Source organism: Oncorhynchus mykiss, chromosome 5 (genome assembly GCF_057628025.1).
Source record: "Oncorhynchus mykiss isolate SJ-2025 chromosome 5, ASM5762802v1, whole genome shotgun sequence".
NCBI classification, from domain to species: domain Eukaryota; kingdom Metazoa; phylum Chordata; class Actinopteri; order Salmoniformes; family Salmonidae; genus Oncorhynchus; species Oncorhynchus mykiss.
In genome coordinates this window covers 44854493-44882126 of record NC_143026.1, presented here as the reverse complement: position 1 = coordinate 44882126, position 27634 = coordinate 44854493, and the positions used below count along the sequence as shown (strand labels likewise).

Genomic DNA, 27634 nt, shown 5'->3' with positions numbered 1-27634 from the left:
CTGTCCTCACTGCAGTGTAGACCTTCTCGGGGAGCAGTGGACCATGGCACAGCCTTACTATGGACACTTAACAGCAATAACTAGAGGTAGACCGATTATGAATTTTCAATGCCAATACTGATTATAGGAGGACCAAAAAAAGCCAATACTGATTTAATCAGACGATTTTTATATATCTTTGTAATAATGACAGTTACAACAATACTGAATGAACAATGAACCCTTTTATTTTAACTTAATATAATACATAAAATCTATTTAGTCTCATAAATAACGAAACATGTTCAATTTGGTTCAAATAGTGGAAAAACAGTGTTGGAGAAGAACATAAAAGTGCAATATGTGCCATGTAAAAAAAGCTAACGTTTCAGAACATGAGAACATATGAAAGCTGGTGGTTCAATATTCCCAGTTAAGTAGTTATTATAGGAATTATGACGCATCAACTATTTACATGTACATTTGACTATTGGATGTTCTTTTAGGCACTTTAGTATTGCCAGCCTAATCTCTGGGGTTTATAGACTTGAAGTCATAAACAGCGCTGTGCTTCAAGCATTGCTAAGAGCTGCTCGCAAAGTGCTGTTTGAATGACTGTTTACGAGCCTGCTGCTGCCTACCACCGCTCAGCCAGACTGCTCTCAAATATCAAATCGTAGACTTAATTATATTAAACACACACATACGAGCTTTTGGTCATTTAATATGGTCAAATACGGAAACTTTCAGTGAAATACGGAACCATTCCTTATTTTGTCAATCAGGTGGCAACCCTAAGTCTAAATATTGCTGTTACATTGCACAACCTTCAATGTTATGTCATAATAAGGTAAAATTCTGTCAAATGAATTACGGTTTTTGTTAGGAAGAAACACAGTTCGCAACGAGCCAGGCGGCCCAAATTGTTGCATATACCCTGACTCTGCTTGCACTGAATGCAAGAGAAGTGACACAACTTCCCTAGTTAATATTGCCTGCTAACATGCATTTATTTTAACTAAATATGCAGGTTTAAAAGAATATACTTCTGTATTGATTTTAAGAAAGGCATCGATGTTTATGGTTAGGTACATTTGTGCAACGAATGTGCTTTTTTTGTGAATGCGCTTTTGTTTAATCATCATCCGTTTGGCGAAGTTGAAGTAGGCTGTGATTCGATGATAAATTAACAGGCACCGCAGTGATTATATGCAACGCAGGACAAGCTAGATAACCTAGTAATATCATCAACCATGTGTAGTTAACTAGTGATTATGTGAAGATTGATTGTTTTTTATAAGATAAGTTCAATGCTAGCTAGCAACTTACCGTGGCTCATCGCAGCCACAGGGTCCTTTTGACGCTGCACTCGCGTAACAGGTGGTCAGCCTGCAGTTTCCTCATTAATTGCAATGTAATCGGACATAATTGGCGTCCAAAAAGGCCGATTACCGATGGTTATGAGAACTTGAAATCGGCCGTAATTAATCGGCCATGCCGATTAATCGGTCGTCCTCTAGCAATAACCTGAGGAACCATTTCTCAACTAGAGTCAGCTCTGGTTAGGCCTACATCTGTGACAGGCAGTTGGGTGGAGGGTGAGGAGAGGCACACTCTGATGCACATTGGCTTACACCAAACCCTTTCCATTGAGGGCAGAGTGTATGCTTGTTTATTTCCTGTCCAATTAACATCTAGGCAACCAGGTGAGGGGAGTTCCTACAAATGAGTATCCTTGGTTGGTCAATTAAGTACAAGGGAGGCGTGAAAGTGCAGACACAGCCCTCCTTGGAATGAGTTTGACGCCTGTGGCTTAGTCTTTGTGGTGTGGAATATATGGAAATGATAATCAGATCTGCATCAGACCTACAAAGCCTGCATGAATCACACAGAATGGGGCTGAATTCCGCATCTCTTTCTCAATCGATTTCTTTTACACCATCGAATTATGGTTGGATGATAGCTGAGAAGCTAAGACGTACTCTTATCACATCCAAACGACTTTGTCTTCCAATGACGTTGAATCCATATCAAGCATGAGTACTTTTCTGTATTTCTACAAAGTATTCAACATTGGCCTCGGACAGAACAAAACACACTCCCTGCTCTGTCAGAAGGGTAACGTTTAGCTTTTGAGTGACTCCTCTATCGGTCAGGTGGCAGAATGCACAATACACACGTCTGATTTGTTAATTAAATGTGTGAATGAATATGTAAATCTGTTCCGTTTGTTTTTCCAGATGAGGAGAAGAAGCTGGTGGAGGAGGTGTTCAACAATGCCATAGACTGTCTGTCAGACGATGACAAGAAGCTGCCCCAGGTGAGTACTTCTCATTGATTGATTTGAAAATATACTGAAAAATATAAACACAACAATTTCAACAATTTTGTTCATACAAGAAATTAAGTCAATTGAAATAAATTAATTTTGCTCTGATCTATGGATTTCACATGACTGGGCAGAGTGCCTCCTTGTAGCATGCCCAAGGCACGTTCACGCAGATGAGCAGGGACCCTGAGCATCTTTCTTTTGGTGTTTTTCAGAGTCAGTAGAAAGGCCTCTTTAGTGTCCTAAGTTTTTATAACTGTGACTTTAATTGCCTACCGTCTGTAAGCTGTTAGTGTCTTTAACGACACTATTTATTATTTTGGAGGGTCTATATAAGTAGCTTTTTAAGAGGGCACTGTAAAAGTTTCCACACTCTCTTTGTGGCTCCTTCTGGTGGCTTTGAATTTACACACACACACACACACACATACAGTATGTTCGTTCCCTTGATGCCGTAAGTTCAGGCTGTATTGGATTTGTTCTTCTGTGCGGTTGTCTCTCATAGTGCAGTTTCGTTAGACTCAGCGGTGGTCGTTATTTTGTAGAGCAGTACAGATGTCAGGAGAAGGCTGCTATGCTATGAAAGCCGGCTCCGCAGGCTTGTTAACGGTCACGACCATGTGGGATCGCGGCTCTGCTAGGGTCAGAGGAGGACAGGCACATTCTTTCTATTGTCCTTAAGATGGATTGCTGCCTCATGCTAGTGTGAGCAGCTTTTGTATACATTTGATCTTACTTGATTGTTGTATGGCTTCACTTCTATTGTAGACCGTGCCAGCTTTGGCTTTGTTCTGCTATCTTTGACATATCTTTGTGCTACCGTTGACAAGAAATGTGTTGTTAATCAAATGTCTGATTATTCTTGCTGTGTGTTTCCAGGTGGAGCACGTCCTGCCTCTATTGAAGAGAGGTATAGGGATTCATCATGGAGGACTCCTCCCCATCCTAAAGGAAACCATTGAGATCCTGTTCTCTGAGGGGCTTCTCAAGGTAGGCCTGTCTGGAGCTCACCTGGATCTCTCATTGAATTATACCAACCGTTTTCGGATATTGTCGTTCCAGCAACTATTATGGATGCATAACAAGGCCAGTACAGCTCTGCTCATCTCAGCTCTGTAGTGTGAAAAGGCTATAACCCGAAGGCCTTGCTTTTTTGTTTCAATAGGAGTAAGTATGCTGAATGTGACATTATCCTCTCTCCACAGGCCTTGTTCGCCACAGAGACCTTTGCCATGGGCATCAACATGCCCGCCCGCACTGTCCTGTTCACCAACGCACGCAAGTTTGATGGCAAAGACTTCCGCTGGGTAATACTCCTTTAAAAAAGCCTTCTGTTAATTACTTACCTACTACTTTATCATTAGGGATGTAAAGATTCACAGATATACATCGGTCCGGGTTACGAGTGCATCTGTCCTCGGGACCACAAGCCATCGATTAGGAAATTGATTCAAACGTTAGAATCGCTGGTTCACTAAAATGTTTTGCACATATTACTGTACCTTCCGAAAATACCTTCCGTGTGGAACTAAGCATGTAATTGTGTTGACACTCATTGATCTACAAATCATTTGCATGTCGGACAACCCCAGGCGTAGTCAAACTGCGCGCTGTGAGCAGCTTCTCGCGCTGACCAATGAGGTTGGCCTATTCTGTATCTTGCACACCTTCAGCATACAAATGTTTGTAAAATGACTTGTGCAATTTTAGGCTTTATTAGTTGTATTTTGCTAAGTAATGTTTTGGAATCAAATACGCGGTTGAAAATTGTTTTACCTGAATGAAAGTAACCTTAGCTACCGCCGGGGAGACAACTCTCATCTGGCTATAGCCTACATGGTAATTGGGGCAACTCATGATCTTCACCAGCAGCAGATTTTTAATGTGGAATGGAAAATGTTAGCGCGTTGAATCATATCGAACCGAATCTCATCAATTCGTTCTTCTAATCAAACCGAATTACACTGGATCGTTTCAAACTAAAACGCAGTGTTCCTGTATCGTATCGGAGCCCGTGTATGTAGATATGTATCAAATGGTTTTGAAAGGGAATGATGCACATCCCTGTTAATAATCTTAGTTCATGGAGGAGCATAACCCACTGTACGGTCATAGTATTCCCCTTGCAGTCAATGAAGTGTCCAGTTGATCTCCCAACGTCCTCAGTCCCTCCTGTTTGACTGGCTAAACCCAGGACTGGGATTGTGTCACATTAGTAAAGACCGGGTCATATCATTATGTTAGTGACTGACTGACTCATGGGGGCATTTTATTCATTACACAGTTTCATCTAGGGCTGTGTAGCGGTAACGAGTCATGATGGCAGTCAAATTCCAAGTGACTGTTTAGTCACGGTAATCAGGGGCGGCAGGAAGCCTAGTGGTTAGAGCGTTGGGCCAGTAACCGCAAGGTTGCTAGTAGAGGTTGACCGATTATGATTTTTCAACGCCGATACCGATTATTGGAGGACCAAAAAAAGCCAATACCAATTAATCGGCCGATTTTAATTAATTAAATAAATAATAATAAAAAATAATAAATACATTTATTTGTAATAATGACAATTACAGCAATACTGAATGAACACTTATTTTAACTTAAAATGATACATCAATAAAATCAATTTAGCCTCAAATAAATAATGAAACATGTTCAATTTGCTTTAAATAATGCAAAAACAAAGTATTGTAGAAGAAAGTAAAAGTGCAATATGTGCCATGTAAAAAAGCTAACGTTTAAGTTCCTTGCTCAGAAAATGAGAACATATGAAAGCTGGTGGTTCCTTTTAACATGAGTCTTCAATATTCCCAGGTAAGAAGTTTTAGGTTGTAGTTATTATAGGACTATTTCCCTCTACCATTTGTATTTCATTAACCATTGGATGTTCTTATAGGCACTTTAGTATTGCCAGTGTAACAGTATAGCTTCCGTTCCTCTTCTCGCTCCTCCCTGGGCACGAACCAGCAACACAACGACAACAGCCACCACATCGAAGCAGCGTTACCCATGCAGAGCAAGGGACACAACCACCCCAAGGCTCAGAGTGAGTGACGTTTGAAACGCAATTAGTGCGCGCTAACTAGCTAGCCATTTCACTTCGGTCACACCAGCCTCATCTCGGGAGTTGATAGGTTTGAAGTCATAAACAGCGCAATGCTTGACGCACAACAAAGAGCTGCTGGCAAAACACACCAAAGTGCTGTTTGAATGAATGTTTACGCGCCTGCTTCTGCCTACCACCGCTCGGTCAGATACTTAGATACTTGTATGCTCAGTCAGATAATATGCAACACAGGACATGCTAGATAATATCTAGTAATATCATCAACCATGTGTAGTTAACTAGTGATTATGGTTGATTTTTTTTTTTATAAGATAAGTTTCATGCTAGCTAGCAACTTACCTTGGCTTACTGCATTTGCGTAACAGGCAGACTACTTGTGGGGTGCAACGAGAGAGAGGCAGGTCGTTGTTGCGCTGGACTAGTTAACCCCTCTGATCTCCCCATCCCGGATCCGGTATCGTGAATACAGACTCAAGCTCATTACCATAATGCAACGTTAACTATTCATGAAAATCGCAAATGAAATGAAATAAATATGCCATCTCTCAAGCTTAGCCTTTTGTAAACAACACTGTCATCTCAGATTTTCAAAATATGCTTCTCAACCATAGGAAAACAATCATTTGTGTAAAAGTAGCTAGCTAGCGTAGCATTTAGCATTAGCGTTAGCATCCAGCACGCAACATTTCAACAAAAACATAAAAGCCTTAAAATAAAATTTACCTTCGAAGAACTTCGGATGTTTTCAATGAGGAGACTCAGTTAGATAGCAAATGCTCAGTTTTTTCCAAAAATATTCTTTGTGTATTAGAAACAGCTCCGTTTTGTACATCACATTTGGCTACAAAAAAACCCTGAAAATTCAGTCCTCAAAACGCGAACTTTTTTCCAAATTAACTCCATAATATCGACTGAAAACATGGCAAACGTGGTTTAGAATCAATCCTCAAGGTGTTTTTCACATATCTCTTCGATGATATATCGTTCGTGGAAGCATGGTTTCTCCTCTCAATCAAATGGAAAAATACTTGCACTTGGCTTTGCGCACCAATTTCGACGCAGGACACCAGGCGGACACTTGGAAAATGTAGTCTCTTATGGTCAATCTTCCAATGATATGCCTACAAATACGTCACAATGCTGCCGACATCTTGGGGAAACGGCAGAAGGTCTAAGCTTATTCCTGTCGCATTCACAGCCATATAAGGAGACATTAGAAAACAGAGCTTCAGAAATTCTGCTCATTTCCTGTTTGACGTTTCATCTTGGTTTCGCCTGTAGAATGAGTTCTGGGGCACTTACAGACAATATCTTTGCAGATTCTGAAACTTCAGTGTTTTCTTTCAAAAACTGTCAAGAATATGCATAGTCGAGCATCTTTTCGTGACAAAATATCGCGCTTAAAACGGGAATGTTTTTTATCCAAAAATGAAATAGCGCCCCTAGAGATCCAACAGGTTAACTGTAACGTTGCAAGATTGGATCCCCCGAGCTGACAAGGTGAAAATCTGTCTTTCTGCTCCTGAACGAGGCAGTTAACCCACCGTTCCTAGGCCGTCATTGAAAATAAGAATGTGTAACTGACTTGCCTGGTTAAATAAAGATTAAATAAAGGTGTAAAAAAAAAACGGCAAATCGGCACCCAAAAATACCGATTTCCGATTGTTATGAAAACTTGAAAAATCTGCCCTACTTCAGGCCAAAGAGTTCAATCTTGGTTTCATCAAACCAGAGAATCTTGTTTCTCATGGTCTGAGAGTCTTTAGATGCCTTTTGGCAAACTCCAAGCGGGCTGTCATGTACCTTTTACTGAGGAGTGGCTTCTGTCTGGTCACTCTACCATAAAGGCCTGATTGGTGCTGCAGGGATGGTTGTCCTTCTGGAAGGTTCTCCTATCTCCACAGAGATTGGTTGTTTGGCCAGCTCTAGGAAGAGTCTTGGTGGTTCCAAACTTCTTCCATTTAAGAATGGTGGAGGCCACTGTGTTCTTGGGGACCTTCAATGATACGGAAATGTTTTGGTACCCTTCCTCAGATCTGTGCCTCAACACAATCCTGTCTCGGAGCTGTACAGACAATTTTTATTGACCTCATGGCTTGGTTTTTGCTCTGGCATGCACTGTCAACTGTGGGACCTTGTATAGACAGGTGTGTGCCTTTCCAAATCATGTCCAATCAATTGACTTCAAGTTGTAAAAACATCTCAAGGATGATCAATGGGAACAACATGCACCTGAGTTCAATTTCAAATCTCATTGCAAAGGGTCCGATTACTTATGTAAATAAAATATTTCATTTTTAATACATTTGCAAACATTTCTACAAACCTGTTTTCGCTTTGTCATTATGGGGTGAATGTGTGCAGATTGCTGACGATTTGAATGAATACATTATAGAATAAGACTAACGTAACAAAATGTGGTAAAAGTCAAGTGGTCTGAGACACTGTATATTATTTAGTGTGTATATATAAAGACCAGATTAAATCAAGAATAGTCTGATGGGTGACAATATTAGCGTATCACTTGTGAATGATATATTTGCCACCAGGAAATTCAAGTCATTATCAAGTGCTTGTCAAATTGAGAATGAGAGACTGATGAAGTGTGTACATCCTGCGCAAAAAAAAAAACAAAGCAGAGCTCATGCCTTTCATGCAACTTTTTTCATATCGTTAGTCGCATCTTGTACCCTTTGAATGTATTTGAATCAAGACATATGGCCCAACGTTTGTATCACAACTGAAGTGGCCAAATTACTACTTAAAATTAAGAACATTCTTCCGCTTTTCAACAGGTCTCGAGCCTAACTGGCATACATATGCAGCGAGCGAGTGTAGGACGAATTTTCACCATAAAAATGCACCTTTTTTATAATAAAAGCATTACATGCATAATCACATTTTTAGTCACTTTTGAGAAGGGTATTTTCCTGCTAATGGAACACATTTAATCTAGAGGCGAAAGAAACGCACACCTATTTAGGCGAGGTGCTGGCTAGCGGCTCCTTTTATTTTTCAAATTGAACACTTTTAGCCGATTGCCGTGTGCGCGTTACTGCACTTATAATTTGAACAAATAGTCTAATGGTTAATCAATATTTTAAGCTTAAACGTTATGATCTGTTTCGTAAGCCTCATTACTAAAAAAAAAACAGGGATGCTGGTGTTTGTATTAATTTGGGATCTATCGCATGTGAAAGTGTCAGACTGTTTGGAATATTTATTTCCACACAGGATAGAATACTATGGGGGATCGTAGATTGACCTAGGCTAGTGCTTTTGCTGTTCATCTTGTTGGCTGACAAATTAAATGTGGACAGTTCTTCCAATAGCTTCAGTATGCACCTCGGAATTGGATAAGGACGCGCGCAGTTGTGTCCCAGATGTGATGGTCTTCACTTGTAGCCTGTGAGAGAGACTCGATCACGTGACTGAGAGCCATGTAAGAGTTGTGCTTTGGTGTGCCCAGCCGGGAGTAACTCCAATTAAGCCTATAGGAAAACCTGTTTCTTTTATTAATCGCTCAACACAGAATAGCCGCATGTGCCCACTCCCTCAAATACTCTGGAGAAAATATCCTGTTTTATTCAGCTATATTCAGTTCTATTCTTCATACTATAATATAATGCCACGGAATTCGAAGCACAGCTTGTCTGCTAAATTAGTGTAGCCCATAGCCAGATCAGGACCGCAGAGTATGCTATTCTGTTCTTCTGAAGTAGACTACATTTTCTTCATATCATGTTTCTTTAGACCTCTCTAAAATAAAATAATGGATTTATTGTGATGTATTTAATTTATTAGACTTTTTAAATGTAGATGTTTCAAAGTTCTGCATCAGTGGCTTGTAGGTTATACGTGGAAGCCAGGAGATGCTAAATGTGTTTGAGACAGTTATTTGCTTGACAATCACCGGTTGACAAAATGTAATTACCGCCACAGCCCTAGTTTCATCACTACCTGGAATGATTAATAGCCATCATTAGGTTTGGATAAACACAGTACACGTGTCTCAATCTGGGTAATCCCTGCTATATTGCAATCAGACTGACAGATGAACCCAGGGTTAACTTGATGTAGTGCAGAGCTCTCTCCTCATTTCCGCTGCGTGTTTGTGCGACGCCTTTATAAAGCCATGGCGGGAGCCAGGGAAGCTCTGACAAAGATAAACAGCCACATATTGTTTATGTGAGGAGCTGGGGGTCACAAGACCGGTCGTGAATCAAGCTGTTGGGAATAAAAGGGCTGGATTATTACCCCTTTGGCTCGGGGATGGGGAGAGAGAGAGAGGAGAGAGCGATTGCTCGCTGGATAGAGAGCGGGAGAGAGGAAAAAGGAAACGGTTGTCCATGAGGCTTACGAGGAACATCTGGGGTGGGAGAACTGATGCCAGAACACCACGCATGCAGTCAAGGCCTTCCTTCCTCCTCTCCCTCCATCCCTCCCATCACAAAGCAAAAGGGAGAGATCCAGGGCCCCTTCACGGGGTGACTGCCCCCTCTTAGCTCTCCTCTGGCTCTGTCATGGTGTGTGCGAGTATCTCCGAGATGTAAGGAGAGAGTATAGCCCCGTGCCAGTGTTAAACCCGGGACCAAATGTTGTAGAGCACCAACAACGCCCAAGAGATTAGAATTGAATCTGCTTGACAAAGGCATAAAAGGAACTGTTTGGATTAGCTCGTTCGTGGCAGAGTAAGTAATGTTTATGTCCGAGACCAAATGGAATCTGGTGATTTTAATCAGGGCCATGTGTGGCAGGCAGCTTTACTAAAGCAGAGGGTTTATAAACCAAGTGGCAAATCAAGCCATTGCAGCTCTTCTCCATGTTAATGTTCTGAAGAGGTGTTAGTGCACGTTGCAACTAGTGCTGGCACAATTACCGTATGACCTACGGTTATGGATGACGACCGTCGGACTAGTAACCGGAAGGTTGCACGATCGAATCCCCGAGCTGACGAGGTACAAATCTGTCGTTCTGCCCCTGAAAAAGGCAGTTAACCCACTGTTCCTAGGCCATCATTGAAAATAAGAATTTATTCTTAACCTTTCTGATCTCCCCATCCCGGATCCGGGATCGTGAATACAGACTCAAGCTCATTACCATAACGCAACGTTAACTATTCATGAAAATCGCAAATGAAATGAAATAAATATGCTAGCTCTCAAGCTTAGCCTTTTGTTAACAACACTGTCATCTCAGATTTTCAAAATATGCTTCTCAACCATTGCAAAACAAGCATTTGTGTAACAGTATTGATGGCTAACGTAGCATTTAGCATTAGCATTCAGCTGGCAACATTTACACAAAAAAACAGAAAAGCATTCAAATAAAATCATTTACCTTTGAAGAACTTCAGATGTTTTCAATGAGGAGACTCTCAGATAGCAAATGTTCAGTTTTTCCTGAAAGATTATTTGTTTAGGACAAATCGCTCCGTTTTCTGCGTCACGTTTAGCTATGAAAAAACCCCTGTATCCAGGATTGTGTAAATCTATCAGCAAGCTCATTAGCATAACACAACGTTAACTATTTATGAAAATCGCAAATGAAATGAAATAAATATGCTATCTCTCAAGCTTAGCCTTTTGTAAACAACACTGTCATCTCAGATTTTCAAAATATGCTTCTCAACCATAGGAAAACAATAATTTGTGTAAAAGTAGCTAGCTAGTGTTAGCATTTCGCGTTAGCATTTAGCGTTAGCATTAGCGTTAGCATCCAGCATCCAGCACGCAACATTAACAAAAACATAAAAGCCTTCAAATAAAATAATTTACCTTTGAAGAACTTCTGATGTTTTCAATGAGGATACTCTCAGTTAGATAGCAGATGCTCAGTTTTTCCAAAAAGATTCCTTGTGTATTAGAAATAGCTCCTTTTATACATCACATTTGGCTACCAAAAAAAATCCGAAAATTCAGTCCTCAAAACGCGAACTTTTTTCCAAATTAACTCCATAATATCGACTGAAACCATGGCAAATGTTGTTTAGAATCAATCATCAAGGTGTTTTTCACATATCTCTTCATTGATACATCGTTCTTGGACACATGCTTTCTCCCCTGAATCAAATGGTAAAGTAGAAGCAGCTGGCAATTGCGCACCGAATTCGACGCAGGACACCAGGCGGACACTTGGAAAATGTAGTCTCTTATGGTCAATCTTCCAATGATATGCCTACAAATACGTCACAATGCTGCTAAGACCTTGGGCGAACGACAGAAAGTGTAGGCTCATTCGTTGCGCAATCACAGCCATATAAGGAGAGAATGGAAAACAGAGCTTCAGAAATTCTGCTAATTCCTGGGTGATGCATCATCTTGGTTTCGCCTGTAGAATGAGTTCTGGGGCACTTACAGACAAAATCTTTGCAGATTCTGAAACTTCAGAGTGTTTTCTTTCCAAAACTGTCAAGAATATGCATAGTCGAGCATCTTTTCGTGACAAAATATCGCGCTTAAAACGGGAACGTTTTTTATCCAAAAATGAAATAGCGCCCCTAGAGCTCTAACAGGTTAACTGACGTGCCAAGTTAAATAAAGGTAAAATTAAAATAAAATAACCATCATAACCGGTAAAAAAAATAATTACACACACACACACACAATGCATTCGGAAATTATTCAGACCCCTTTACTTTCTCCACATTTTGTTACATTATTTGCCTTATTCTAAAATATTTTTTTCTCCCTTAATGTACACACAATGCCCTGCAAATGTATATGCAATTTTAAAAAAAGATTACATTTGCATAAGCGTTCAGACCCTTTACTCAGGACTTTATACTCTGCAGATCCTCTCAAGCTCTGTCAGGTTGGATGGGGAGCGTTGCTGCGCACCTATTTTTCAGTCCCTCCAGAGATGTTTGATCAGGTTTAAGTCTGGGCTCTGACTGGGCCACTCAAGGACACCACTCCTGAGTTGTCTTTGCTGTGTGCTTAGGGTCGTTGTCATGTTGGAAGGTCATCCTTCTTGGTCAAATAGCCCTTATGCAGCCTGGAGGTGTGTTGGGTCATTGTCCTGTTGAAAAACGAATGATAGTCACGCTAGGCACAAACCAGATTGGATGGCATATTGCTGCAGAGTGCTGTGGTAGCCATGCTGGTTACGTGTGCCTTGAATTCTAAATAAATCAGACTGTCACCAGCAAAGCACCATCACACCACCACCTCCATGCTTCACGGTGGTAACCACAGATGTGGATATCAACCCTTCACCTACTCTACGTCTCACAAAGACACGGCGGCTGGAACCAAAAATCTCAAATTTGGACTCATCAGACAAAAGGTCAGATTTCCACCGGTCTAATGTCCGTTGCTCGTGTTTCTTGGCCCAAGCAAGTCTCTTCTTATTGGTGTCCTTTAGTAGTGGTTTCTTTGCAACAATTCGACCATGAAGGTCTGATTCACACAGTCTCAATTGGGCAGTTGATTTATGTTACTTGAACTCTGTGAAGCATTTATTTGGGCTGCAATTTCTGAGGTGCAGTTAACTCTAATGAACCTTTTCTCTGCAGCAGAGGTAACTATGGGTCTTCCTTTCCTGTGGCAGTCCTCATGAGATCCAGTTTCATCATACCGCTTGATGGTTTTTGCAACTGCACTTGAAGAAATTTTAAAAGTTCTTGAAATGTTCCGTATTGACTGACCTTCATGTCTTAAAGTAATTCCACTAATTCACTTTTAACAAAGCACACCTGTTAATGTAAATGCATTCCAGGTGACTACCTCAGGAATCTGGTTGAGAGAATGCCAAGCTGTCAAGGCAAAGGGTGGCTACTTTGAAGAATCTCCCAAATAACATGTTTTTTGTGTAACACCTTTTTTGTTTTACATTATTCTATATGTGTCATTTCATAGTTTAGATGTCTTCAGTATTATTATACAACGTAGAAAATGTTAAACATTTTGAAAAACCCTTGAACGAGAATGTGAACTTTTGACTGGTTGTGTGTGTGTACAAAACTTAACACCTTCTTAATATTGACTTGCGGATCCTCCACAAACCTCCACTCACTGTTCTTGGCTTTGTTTGAGGAATGCATCTAAAAGAGAATTGGCCTTTATTTGAGTAAATTAATCTGATTCCGTACACCTTTCTAATGACGATTAGCCCAAATAGTTTACCTTCTGTCATTGGTACTAGCTCCACATTTCTGAACTACTTCTCCCACGCAAAAGATGTCCATGCATGTGTGAATATTGACGTGGCTGCTATTTGTGTGTCTGTGAGCGAGCAAGCATGTGTGTTTTGACAGCTGTGACTATTATTAGTGACAATATTTATGTGCTGTGCTCTCTGTCTCTGTGTTAGATCACGTCTGGTGAGTACATCCAGATGTCCGGTCGAGCTGGCAGGAGAGGGATGGATGAGAGGGGTATCGTCATCTTCATGGTGGATGAGAAGATGAGCCCTGCAATTGGGAAACAGCTGCTTAAGGTACCGACGAAACACAGACTGCACACTGGGGCTTTGAATAACAGCTGTGTGTGTGTGTCATTTTCATACAGAAGGATCATCCTCATAACTTTTCTCCATGTGTGTGTGTACAGAATGTCAATACACACACATGAATGATTGGGGTGCCTGCAGTGTTGGCATTGATCTGATATATTTTATTTTAGGGGTTATAGAACACATCTTAGTATGTACACTATATGAGTCCCAGAACACCTAGTAGTCCAGTTGTAAAACACTTTCAGCACCAGATCAGTTACTCTTGAATCTTGCACTGATCCTAACCCCTGCTGTGATGATCTCACAATGGTTCTCGGGCCAAGACATCTCCCCTAGTGTTTTTAAAACGACGCAGTCCTCCCCTCCACACACTGTCCGGGTGACGTACAGGCTCTATGAATGATTGCACAGAGGGGGGGAAGAGAGGGCAGGGGTTTACAAGCACAACCGGAGCCAAGAACCCTAATATTCTCCTGAGCCGCAGTAATGAAGTGAGTCGGTCGTTTTGGGGTTCTCTACTGGGTCACAGAGCTACTTCCCGACCCTCGGGTCATTTACACGCGCACACACAGAGCAGAGAGAGACAAGGACAGATGGACATGCCTGTGTAGAAAAACACTTCCCCTAAACTGTAGCTCATTCCTGACCTTCAGGTCATTTGCAAGCACACACTCACTCCGCCTCAGCCAAGCACTTCTCCTAACCTATAGGGAATCCTTAGTCTTGATATAATCAGGGATCTATCAGCTCTTGGTTTGTTTAACTGACTCTCGTATTCAAACCTCAAGTCTTTAGGGAGTCTTAATACAATCAGGGACCCTTGGAGCCTTGGTTTGGTTAACTGGCTTGCAAGCCTGAAACCCCAAAGCGCAAACCTTTCTTTCCATTTAGGTGGTCCTGTATTGTAGAGGTTCTCTCAGGGGAACGGTCTGTCCTCCATCTCTTCCTGGTCCCTTGTGTCGTTGGTCCTGGGTTGAAGCGTCTTAAGGCTTGCACAACACCATCTTTCACAGACGACAAAGGCAGTTAATCTTGGTCTTAACCCGTGTTTTCCTGCTTTCCACTGTCGACTATACACAATCATTTTCAGCCTGATACTTTTTCCACTTAAATTAACTAGGCTATTTTTTTTTAATACAATTCGCAAGTCAGAAAATAACTCGGCTGAGCCCCCTTCTGCTAAAATAAGTGATGCGAATTGAAAAGTAGCCTAGTTAATTCATAAGTTAGAAAATAAGTCTGCGATTTATAGATAGGACAGGTGCCTGTCAGTCACAAAGTGAGCGATGACAGGGAAACACTGATGGTTTGACAGTCTGCTGTCTGTTCCTCCTGGTACCTGGGTGTGTGTGTGTGTTGACGCTGTGGTGGTTGAACTCAAATTTCTTTACACGGAGGGGGAGGGCATGATGCTCCTTCGTCTGTGAGTCGATTTGCACGTCCCATATAATGTGGGAACGATGAGTCGAAATTCACTTATCCTATTTTCTGGCACTTTCATTTATTTTCTTTCGTGTATTTCATGTGCAGCCACCAAGTGCTGGTTGCGTAGGCTATTACTGTACTTGGACGAACAGCAAGCTTGAAAATGGGTAAAACGGTGTCGAACTGACTGAGGTCAATGTCATGTCCTTGCCATTTATAAATCATTCAACGTAGTTTACGTGTCCATGGTATCGCATCGGGACAAGTCAACTAAAGATCTCGTTTTGTATTTTCGATCTGAGGTCCATCAGGACTTGCCAGGCAGTGACGTTAAAGTGAGTGACTTGTCAGTAGCCTACCCAATCGCGTTGGTAAGCGAGCCATTCATTTGGTTACCTAATTTGCATACTGGTAAACTTTTTGGCGATTATCCGCCGATAAATTGTTAGGCTAGTAGAGCAATAGCCTCACTCTGGTCCAAAATATGATAAAAAGAAAATCGATTGAATTGTGTTAAGAAACATTTACTTTTATATGGTATTTTCAAAGATATTGATGTATCGAATTCACTTAATCCACATATGTCAGAGTCAAGGCCCGCGGGCCACATCCGGCCCGCAAGAAGGTTTTTTACGGCCCCTGGGATGATCTTGATTTATTATTAGAACCGGCCCGCAGCAAGCCGGCAGCCCGCAGATCTTTTACACGCACCAATACTACATTTCCCACAATGCAAAGGTGACGCACCGAGCAGTAGGCTGCTTCATTTCAATATTTATTGGCACAGCAGTCGTCAGCATCACAGTAAAATTAACTTTCAGATACCCATCAAAAATGGCAAAACGGAAGGTGGATACTGAGAACCGGGGGTTTCAAACAAGGTGGGAGTCGGAGTATATGTTCACGAAGGTAGCTGGAAAACCTGTGTGTCTTCTGTGTGGAGAAAGTGTGGCGGTACTGAAAGAGTATAATCTGAGACGACATTATGAAACGAAACACGCGGACAAAAACAAGAATATGGACATGGAACAAAGGCTACAAAAGGCCAGTTTTATTTTGGCAGAAGAGATCGCTAAATCAGCCCGGCCATTTACGGAGGGGGATTTCATCAAAAACTGCATGATTAAAGTTTGTGACGAAGTTTGCCCAGAAAAAAGGCAACTCTTTTTAAATGTGAGTCTGAGCAGAAACACCATTGCCGAGAGAGTAGACCAGTTGTCCATCAATCTAAAAGAGCAGCTTGTGAAAAAGGGAAAAGATTTTATTGCATATTCCTTGGCTGTGGATGAGAGCACCGACATTTCTGACATTGCCCAGTTGTCAATTTTCATCCGCGGAGTGGACTCCAACCTAAGCGTGACAGAGGAGTTTTTGGCTTTACGTCCTATGCATGGCACAACTACGGGGCATGATTTGTATGAAGAGGTGTCAAGATGTGTAAATGAGATGGAGCTGCCTTGGGAAAAACTCGTGGGTTTGACAACCGACGGAGCACCTGCGGTGTGTGGACACAGGAGCGGACTGGTGGCGAAGATACGGGAAAAGATGCAAGAGGAAAACGCGACAGGTGAGCTGACAGCTTATCATTGTATCATACACCAGGAAGCGTTGTGCGGTAAAGCCTTGAAAATGGAGCATGTAATGAGCATCATCACGCGCACAGTTAACTTTATCAGAGCCAAAGGTTTGAATCACCGCCAGTTCAAGGCATTTCTGACGGAGTTAGAAACGGAGCATGGTGATTTGCCTTATCACACAGAGGTGCGATGGCTAAGCCAGGGAAAGGTGCTTCAAAGATGTTTCGAGCTTCGTGAGGAGATTTGTCTGTTCTTGGACAGCAAAGGGAAAGACACAACACAACTCCGAGACGAAATGTTTCTGTGTGAAATGGCTTTTCTGTGTGACATTACGAGTCATCTGAATGCAATAAACTTGCAGCTGCAGGGTCGGGATCGTGTCATCTCTGATATGTACAGTACAGTGAAGGCATTTAAAACCAAACTGACTCTGTGGGAGACGCAGATGCGGAAAGAAAATTTGAGCCACTTTCCCAGCTGCCAGACCATGAAAGAGAAGCTCTCTACCAGTGCGTTCCCGAGCACACAGTTGGCTGATAAAATAGGTATGCTTGCCGCTGACTTTCGACGCCGATTTGCTGACTTTGAAGCACAAAAAAGCAGGTTGGAACTGCTCGGTAACCCATTTGCTGTTGACGTGGAAAGCTCACCACCAAACCTCCAAATGGAGTTGATTGACCTCCAATGCAATGATGCACTGAGGGCAAAATATGCGGCAGTGGGTGCTGCGGAGTTCGCCCGTTTCCTCCCCGGCACAATGCCCCAGCTGCGCATCCAGGCTGCTCAAACGTTGTCTATGTTTGGCAGCACATACCTGTGTGAACAACTGTTTTCTTTGATGAACCTGAACAAAACATCACACAGAAGTCGACTTACTGCTGAACACCTCCACTCAATTCTGAGGATTTCTTCAGCTCAGAGCCTTACCCCGAACATTGATGAACTTGTGGAAAAGATGGGACACCACCAAGTATCACCCTCAACCTCAAACAAGTGAACATTACTGTGCAATCACATATTTAGAGTTTTTACTCAGTTCAAGTTTAAAAGTTAAAATTTAATATTTGTTTTCACTGCATGTTACTTCTCCTTAAACAAAGTGTTGTTTTTGATTAATAGATTTTTGCACTTTATTTTTTTGTATTTCAATCCAATTATATTTTAAAAATATTTCAGTTGAGTGGATGATAGAAAATTGCTATTATTGTTTTTTCTTTGAAGTAAATTTAGCCCACTTTTGCTAAAATAGAAAATATAGTCTACTGATGGTGCCTTGAATACCGGTTTCTTTCATTTAATGTTCATGTTATGGGGATATTTATATAAAGGAAATTTGTCTTTTGTGTCTGTTGAAAATTAAAGATTACTGACAGAGCCATAAGAAAATATTGCTTTATTTATCTGATCATATTGTAATATATTTGTTAGGTTTTCAGTAGGTTCAATTAGGTTCACTAGACTATATGCGTCATTTAAAAATTTTTCAATGAACATTCGAACAGTCCGGCCCTCGTCTTGTAGCTGATTTTTTTATTTGGCCCTCCGTCCATTTGACTTTGACACCCCTGACTTAATCCGTGTCGGAGTAGTCAACTGCTGCTTTCTGTGTAGCGAAGCTCATGATTAACACCTGCTTCGTTCTTCAAACATACCAGTATTGCAGATAGCTGAGAAAATTCCTCTTGAAAGGAAGCTTGAAGCCTGAAGCCTGGGGAAGTCAGCAGACTCTTAAAACATTTTTTTTTTAAAACAACATTTTCATAACTGACTTACTGCCATTCCCAAAGTTTCACACTATTTGAAATTCTTTCACTAATTTAACTGACTTTGTTCTATCTCTTAACATGTATGGACCCAGAACTTAATTGAACATCTGCTCTGTTTATTTTAGAGACCCATTTTCCCATTAGAGAAAGTGCCCATTGCACAATTGTAATTTTTAAATTTAAATTTTTAAAGTTAGGTAAGGCTATTCTGTTTTAATAAAATGCATAATTTGAAGAACAAACATTGTGGCAATTCATACCTTGCAGTAAAATAGTTTAATTTCAAGAGACGACTGGTTAAATGTAAAAAAATATATATTTTTTAAGTTTCATGTTCTCTTACTTAAATAGTCCTTATCATACAGGCCTAGACAAATCCAACAAAGCTAACAATACAGTAAATTCATACATTTTCACTATTTGAAATTGTAAACAATAGCACAAAAAATGTGTCCAGTCTGAGGTCAATTCAAAGTATTCAGTCATTTTGCTGTGTATTTCGGATGGTATCAAGGCATTAGAAGGTACCAGAGGCCACCAAAAATATTTTTAGCAAACAATTCTTAAACCCGCTGGGTGGGGGGGGGCTTACTGCCCGGGGGGTCCTGGCGAGCTACTTTATCTATTTGGCTGGCTACTTCATGTGTTTGTGGAATACACTGGCTAACACATGACAGATTAATGACAGGAATGTATTTTAATGAGACATCTGGCTGCTCTGGAGTAGATATCATTTATCTTCTTACTGTACTGTTGTAATCGCTTTCTGGAAACCACAACTGAAGGATCAGTTTTGATTGCGAAAGAAAGATTCTGAGAAACTCCAACTGCTCTTGGCTTCATAGACAAGTGGCCTCAAACATTTCCTTGGATAATGGATAACTTTTCTGTTGTAATGTGATTTCACAATTTGGTACATTTAGTCACTCACCATCAGCTTGTGTTGATTTTAATGGGGCATCCAAACTCCATGTTTCAGTCCCTAACTAGAGGACTTGTCAGAGTAGGACGTGGTGACAATGTTTGACTGATTCAAGGTCTGTTAAGTTTAAACTGTTCCCTGAGTTGCTCGGCTGTCCTTATGGACAGGGTTATCCAAACACTCCATTTCAATTCACTCAATTGATGAAATAATCTGAAATTCCAATGTTCCTCATAGAGAAACATGACTTGGGTCTTTTGTCCCATGCGTTCACTGAGTCACTCGGTTTTCCGTATGACGCGAGTGTGTCTCCTTGAATAATCAGCTGAGTGACCATCGTCCTCTCTCCACTGCTCCGCCTGAGCTACAACATCGTGCTCACCCTGCTGAATACGTTCCATCTGTCTAAACCTAACCTAACCTCTCTCCCGTCTTCTCCTTTCTCCCACCCCAGGGCTCGGCAGACCCTCTGAACAGTGCCTTCCACCTCACCTACAACATGGTTCTCAACTTGCTGCGGGTGGAGGAGATCAACCCGGAGTACATGCTGGAGAAGTCTTTCTACCAGTTTCAGCACTACAGGGCTGTGCCTGGGGTCGTAGAGAGTGAGTACAGAATACAGGCCTACCTACTCCAGTCCTGGATTTGGTTCTCAACCTCTCCATTGGTTGGGAATTCCCCCCCAGCTAGTCGTGCTTTATTCAAGAGAATAGATCAGATTGATTCGGTAGACTGTTCCGCTGATTATGGTTTGGCCAGATATAGTACATGCAAAGCTTTATAAAGACATGTTTTGATGTTGCCTACTTGCTGGTGTATTCTTGATCCTCTTAACTTTAGGAGAGTCATGTTGACTCGAGCCAAATGTGCTTTTTAAATTTTTTTAATTACTCTTACCATTTTAAGTCACGTCTCCCGCCTGTTCTTGACTTTTCCTGAACGCTTCTGTTTTAAAACACCGTCATTGTTTGAATCTTAATATTACAAAAATAATGTGTTACAAGCAGTTTAAAATAACATGTCATTTCTCCCCCTGCCCGTCATTCACAGCGAGTCATTCTCTGGCAGTCAGCTCGAAACTACACCTAAACTATATCCAAACTAATTTCACACATATTTATAACAATAGTTGGCCTAAAAACGAGATTAAATTGACAGTCTGATGGGTGAGAATAGTATCAATTGTCAGTTTGTATGTAAAGAATCTGATTTAGCAGTGCACCTTGGAATTGACAGAGGCAGGTAAACGGAGTGCCAAAAAGTGACCCCTAGTCACACGCAGGTAAGACGTTTTGATGTCTGTATTCTGATTCTCATTCCAAATCCCCTATCCTTGACAAACAACAAACAAATGACCCCGTGAGCTCTATTTTCAAATAAAACTTAGGGCAGAATCACCGCGATCCATCAAACTTGCGACACACAGTAATTTTAGCGATAGCATACATTTATTAGAATGTCTGTGTATATCATTAATCGGTGTGAGCTGCAATTTTTTTAGCTGCTCGTTCCATACCGTGTGACCGGAATTACCAGAACGGGAATCCCCACTCTATTGATGTGTGTTCCCATTCTAGTAATTCTATTTCTGTGTGTACGACTGCCTTTCCTCTGATGTCGATGTCCACAGAGATGGCGAAGCTGGAAGAGATGTACAACGCCATAGAGATCCCCAACGAGGAGAGTGTGGTGACCTACTATAAGATCCGCCAACAGCTGGCCAAACTGAGCAAGGAGATAGAGGACTTCATCCACAAACCAAAATACTGTCTTCCCTTCCTCCAGCCTGGCAGACTGGTCAAGGTTAAGAGACCCAAATACCACTCATACCACCAACTCAAATATTTACTATGTAGCACAGCCCAAAGACAAAATGTACACCACCATTCTTTAGTCTTCATGTGCTGTTCAAAAGTTTTCAATGTAGTTTTTCTGAGATAAGGAACAATAAGAGCGTTTGTTGTACATACAGACGTGCCTATAATGTTGAACTATTTTCCAGGTCAAAAACGAAGATGCTGACTTTGGGTGGGGCGTGGTTGTTAATTTCTCAAAGAAGTCAAATGTCAAGGTAATTTTGATATGTTGAATGTTATCAGAAAGGATTTGTGAAAACACAACTTTTTTTTTTTTTTTTGGTATTAAAACTAAATACAATGTAGATACACCTTGTGTTATAGCGTGTGTTTTTATAGCGTGTGTTTTGGGGCTCTGTGTTTTTATGCATTTGTTGTCCTTCAGGTTACCCCATAATGCTTGGTTTTGCACCCATGTTGAGGGTATGTGATTGTTTCCCTCCAGGCCATAACGGGTGACGCAGACCCTCTATACGTGGTAGAGGTGCTGGTTCACTGCAGTAAGGAGAGTGTGAAGAACACCGCCACAGAGGCTGCCAAACCCGCTGCCGCTGGGGAGAAGGGGGAAATGCAGGTGGGTACATATGATGGGACGACATGGCTCCGTCAGAAATGGGGGTGGTTTCTTTTTTTATTTATTTTTTTATTTTTAGTGAACTCAGGCTTTCAACTTACTCTTAAGTTGTAATAGTAGAATGCACAAGGTGCAATTTTGAAATTGGGTATTGTAGACCTTAATTAAGAATTGCAGAGCTATTTATAACTTGTCAAAAATGCCCAGATCTAGCCCATGTCAGCTTTTAGCTATTTTTTATTTTTTTTGCACATAGGTATTGTAATGTTTGAGTCACTCCGACAGCACATTAGACATGGCATGTGCATTAGACATGTGTAGAATTGCAGGAAAAAATCACACCATGGTGAAATGTATGGAATCGCAGGGGGAGAAAGGTGTGGGATGTTCCCCAATGTTTTAAGGGGAGGAACCAGTGCCCTAGTGCACTACTTTTGACCCTATATGGCCTCACACAGAGTCAAAAGACCTGATGGGTTGCTAATTCAGACATAGCCAATGCAATGATACAATAATACCACTGGATACTATGTACTCCTGGTTTGGTGGTCTGCCGCAGGATGGAATCCAACATTTTGAAGTGGTTCTTTCTAGAATGTGGACCACACACACACACACGTCATTTACGGGAGGGGTTACTACACTGTAACTGTCCTTGAGCCTGAAGGAAATCAAACATGGCCAAGTCGTTAATGGTGAAACTGCTGCTGTGCTGTGTCCCAGAGCTTCCCTTTAACTTAAAGCAACAACCACGTAATGGACATGGAGCACATATTTTATTAGCTTGTATGCTATGTTCATTTGTTGTCTTATACAGTATGTTCATGCTCACATTGAAACACCATGAATGGAGTGGTTGGTATCGATGGCCCTCGTGTAAAACATTAATTTATTTTCCTTTGGTTTTGTAACCCTCCATATAATATAAACACCATTTAAACTTTGAGACTTCTCTCAGTTTAGGTTCATATCCAGTCACACACACACGCACACACACACACACACACACACACACACACACACACACACACACACACACATACACACTCTGTCTTAGTTTATGTTCAATTGGGCACAGACACATTTTAAAAATCTGATTTCATCTCTCTCTTTCTCCCTCTCTCATATATCCCATATCCCCCTGGTTCTCTCTGTCTACCCTTCTCACTATATCGGCTGTCTTCTACCCAAATACCACCAGACCTGGGTTCAAATACTGTTTGAATCATTTCAAATACTGTATCTGTGCATGATTGAGCTTGCCTGTTGCAATGGAACCAATAGAGAACTCTCAACTACAACACTCGCCCACCTGGCACTCCAGGCAGGCTAAATCGAATGCTCAAAGTATTTGGAAGACTTCAAATAGTATTTGAACCCAAGTTTGCCAAGTACCATGCTTTAAATATGCTGTGTCTTTTGCTGCCTGTGCACGTTTCCACCATTCTGCACTAGTCCTTTTAGAGTCTGTCTTGTTATTTAGTGCAGTCCTCCTGTCCTAAACTCCTCTGTGAGCCCCGTCTAGATCTGGATGACTTTAGCTGCCTGCCTGTCTCTCGTCTCGTGTTATTCTTCCATATCTCAGAGGAGCCCTTAAACTCTAGCTGAAATACTGTCTGGCACTGCTTTCTGGGCTCACTCCTGTTAAACGCGTTACGATGAATACCTCTGTCAAAGCAAAGCCTCTCTTTCTCTCCCCACTCTCTCCCTCATATCTTCCCCTTCACTGTCAAAGTACGGCAAAGTCCCTCCCTCCCCAAGCTCTTCCAGCTCCTCTGTAGCCTGTGCCGTCGACCTGGCAGTGTGTGGACTGGAGGGATCTGCAGACCAATATCCAGTGGCTTTTCTGGCATTAAAAAGTACAGACTAGGGGATCAAATTTGATTTAAATGGAGAGGTTGACTAGTTGAATCAGGTGTTCTGCAGTTTGTGCCAATATACAGATCCCGTAGACATAGCAGCAGACAGGATTGCGTCTTAGTTCTTTATATGCATTTAAAACCCCATTAGTTAGTGTTCAGGATCTCCTGCCTCAGTCAATGATGATAGCTTTGATGACAGCTACATTGTTTGATACTGAGTAAATGGATGCATATGTGTTTGTGTAGCAACTGCATGCATCAACTAATATACTTATGATTTTGTATTGCTTCTGATCAGGTGGTTCCTGTGATGCTCCACCTCCTGACCTCCATCAGTTCAGTTCGTCTCTACAGCCCCAAAGACCTGCGGCCTTATGACAACAGACAGAGCATGCTCAAATCCATACAGGTGAGAACCCTGTGGTATCAAACTACTTATCGGTATTGTGATACTTGGTCTGGTATCACATCATTAGTAAAATGTTGGTATTGTGACAACCCAACTCTGAAAATAGGTACATTTTCCTTGCAGATTACACCAATATAAAAAAATCTGTGCAAAATGTTTTTCCACTTTTTTTAAGCCCTCACCAGTTTGCATTCCTGGAGGACACAACACCATGAGAAACATTTATCATAAACATTTTTGGTGACTACATCATTCCTAATGTTATTTCATAGTTTTGAAGTCTATGTAGAAAATAGTAAAAAATAAAGAAAAAGGTGTAGGTGTCAAATTTTGACTGGTACTGTAGATAGAATAAATCTATTTGTCAACGGTGATCAAAGGCTTTCTCATGGATCATTCTCTGGTCCTGTCTCCACCACACAGGAGGTGCAGAAGAGGTTCCCGGACGGCGTTCCCCTTCTGGACCCCATCGATGACATGGGCATTAAGGACCCGGGCCTGAAGAAGGTCATCCAGAAGGTGGAGGCATTCGAACACAGGATGTACTCCCACCCCATGCACTCTGACCCCAGCCTGGAGGCCGTCTACTCCCTCTGCGAGAGGAAAGCCCTGGTGAGGATGGGTGGGGTGGTGGTATTTGGGATGGTTGGTTGGTTCATGTCCTGTAGAGCCACACAGCCCACTGTATTGCTGGCGCCATATAATGTTCTGTCAGTAAGTAATGATTGATCGGCTTGTCAGTGGGGCTATGATGAGTATTATGTTTTGTGGATAGGTTGGGGTTCAAGAAACATTGACTTTGCCGAAAAATATTTGAATGATTTTGAACTTAGTTTTTTTCTGTCGACGTTAATCAAAGGTTCTGTACTAAATCCTCCAAGCGCCCACACCCCAAGGTCACTTAAGTAGATTTAGCCTAAATCAGAACAATTGTTTTCAGTCTCTTCCTGTCCGCCTGAGCTGGAAACGGCCATTTACTGACAGAAATAGACATAGGTTGTGGTGATGTACAATATCTGATGGAAATGAGATCGCTCTCATTCATTCATCTAATTTTGGCAGCACATTCAGCACCAACCGACTGTGCCTCTTTTAATTGGCTAGCTCTAAAATGCCAAGAAGGGAGATATTTATGAAATGAGGAATAAAGTTAATATTTGTGTTTCCAAGTACCTGTGAGAGGATGCGTGTTGAAGAAGCACTATGGAGAAATTGCTCCGCTATTTCCTGTTTGCAAAAATTAAGGATTTTCGTCATTTCAGTTTGTGACAACCAAGTATAGTGTATAGAATCGTCTAAACCGCTGTGAAATATAATTTTCATAACCAGAAATATTGTATTTTCACATGTTTGAAGCTGATTAAAAGAGTAAAAGACACAAAAACATAACTTAAGAATGGGAATCATAGAAATGGCACACCATAGAACAGATCTACTGCTTCTTAGACTTGTTTCAATGAGTGACAGATTTATAACGCCTTTCTATGCGAATTTGGTTGGGAAGCCCAAAAAGTTACATGTTCTAGCTTTAAAGGAAAAATGTATTCAAAACCACCCATTCCTGTAATTTACAGTGTTAAATAACACGTGACATTTTGTTGTTGTGAACAAATGTTTCCTTTTGTCATAATGTTGGTAGCAACATGTGGAAATCTGTTGCAGCTCAAGGCGACTACAAAACCCATGTAATGCTGTCTATGGGCTTGCTGGGTAGCTACATACAATAATACAAGTACAGTTCAGCATGTGAAGTAGGTAGTTGGCTGTAAAATTGCCTAAACAAACTGCACTATCAATTTAGGAGTCTACAATCTCACCATGTTCAATCTGCAGATTGATGTGCCTCGCAGAGTTGAAGTCTGATGTTCACAGCGGCAATGCAAAGGCTCCATGCAATGCACCCTGAACCGAAGAGTTAGACAAATAGGAGAAGTGTGTTGGGCCCTCATTCCAAAGACAACCTCCCGCGTTATGACATCGGCCAGTATTGAAATCTGACATGTAATGATAGACATTTTCACGATCCAAAAGTCGTATTCCTATAAACTTCCAGTGTAGTGAGAGCGACTTTATCAGTGCTACGTAATACCAGACGGATTTCTGCCTGCTTGAACGGCAATTACTCAGATACACATGAAATGACCCTGGAATCGATCGAACATCGCTCAGAGATGCACACAAGCAATACAGCATTCAAAATGGGTGAATCTTTCCTTTTAAGTCCCGAGCTGTACTGTGGTGGGTTGGTTATTTATATTTTCCATTCCCTGCTCCAACAACTGGCCTAGGTCATGACCTCTGTTATCTCTGTGTGTGGGATGTATTACATGTCTGCGCATGGGAAGGGATAAAGCCCTGTAAACCAGATTACACACACAGACACACCATGTTTGATTAGGCATGACGTGAGATTTACACCTGCTCGAAAAAGATCTCCAATCCTCTGCCTGGCCTCTGGGATTGGACCACCGCACGACTGATCGGCCTGCTACAGAAGGAAAGACTCATACAGACGTGCACTTTCACTAGTAACACAAAGCTGGTTCCATTCTGGGTGGTTTTTCTGGGTTGACTTGGGCTTGAATAAAATTCCTAGGCGTAACCTTACACTAGGGATGTGCAATGGTTATTCGAATATCCGAACGGACGATTAGTATTGGAAACTTGTGAGTTCATTTTTACACCCCCCTCCAAAAAATGAAATGCCTGTTTTACACAGGCTTTTTCAAAATGTTATAAAAATATCCATTTGACTTTGTTACATACTACAAGGATATACCATGACATTTCAATTGAATTAAACAACATACATTTCAATGTAGGTTTTATGACGTGTGACCCAGAGAAAGACTAATAGCCGACCGACCGGTGGCCTTCACGTGTGTAGCTTGTTGTTTATGTGTATGGGTCCTGTCTGGCTCGGTTGGTAGAGCATATGGCGCTTGCAACACCATGGCTGTGGGTTCGACTCCCATGGGGGAACCAGTATATTGTGGGGGGGGGATATGAAAATGTATGCATTAACTGCTGTAAGACTGTTTTCACATACGGGCCTCTTTATAAGAACTGATCTCAGTCCTCTTTAAAGTGAACTCTTGAGGTAAAAGTTCTCTTTGTAGACACACTGCCCTTGCCTTTGAATGAGGACTCAACTCTTGTCAGTTCACTTCACCTACTTTGTGGTCCGAGTCCTCTTTGCATTCACATTACTATGTTTAGGAGGAACCAATATATTTTACCAACATTCCCTCAGAATGCACTCTGCCATTCCATCAGAATGTGTTATTGGACAGCTAGATATGCCCACTTACAGTTGGAAGCTGATAGATTGCATTTAGTTAAAATATTATACATAATTGTCATCAGAAGATATTAATATTTAAAATGAATGGTAACTGAATAAATAACAGAATA

At 41.4% G+C, this 27634-nt stretch overlaps 1 protein-coding gene across 1 annotated transcript in view; it reads left to right on the top strand.

The window, feature by feature from the left end:
* The window catches only part of LOC110523912 (exosome RNA helicase MTR4), a 54851-nt gene that overhangs the window by 13092 nt on the left and 14125 nt on the right, over window positions 1–27634 (top strand). Inside the window, exons 12-21 of the mRNA XM_036977633.2 lie at window positions 2220–2299; window positions 3188–3298; window positions 3514–3615; window positions 13686–13811; window positions 19974–20124; window positions 21150–21322; window positions 21522–21590; window positions 21821–21949; window positions 24110–24220; window positions 24644–24832. Of these exons, the coding sequence (XP_036833528.1) occupies window positions 2220–2299; window positions 3188–3298; window positions 3514–3615; window positions 13686–13811; window positions 19974–20124; window positions 21150–21322; window positions 21522–21590; window positions 21821–21949; window positions 24110–24220; window positions 24644–24832 (1241 nt within the window). The remainder of the gene's footprint in view (window positions 1–2219; window positions 2300–3187; window positions 3299–3513; window positions 3616–13685; window positions 13812–19973; window positions 20125–21149; window positions 21323–21521; window positions 21591–21820; window positions 21950–24109; window positions 24221–24643; window positions 24833–27634) is intronic.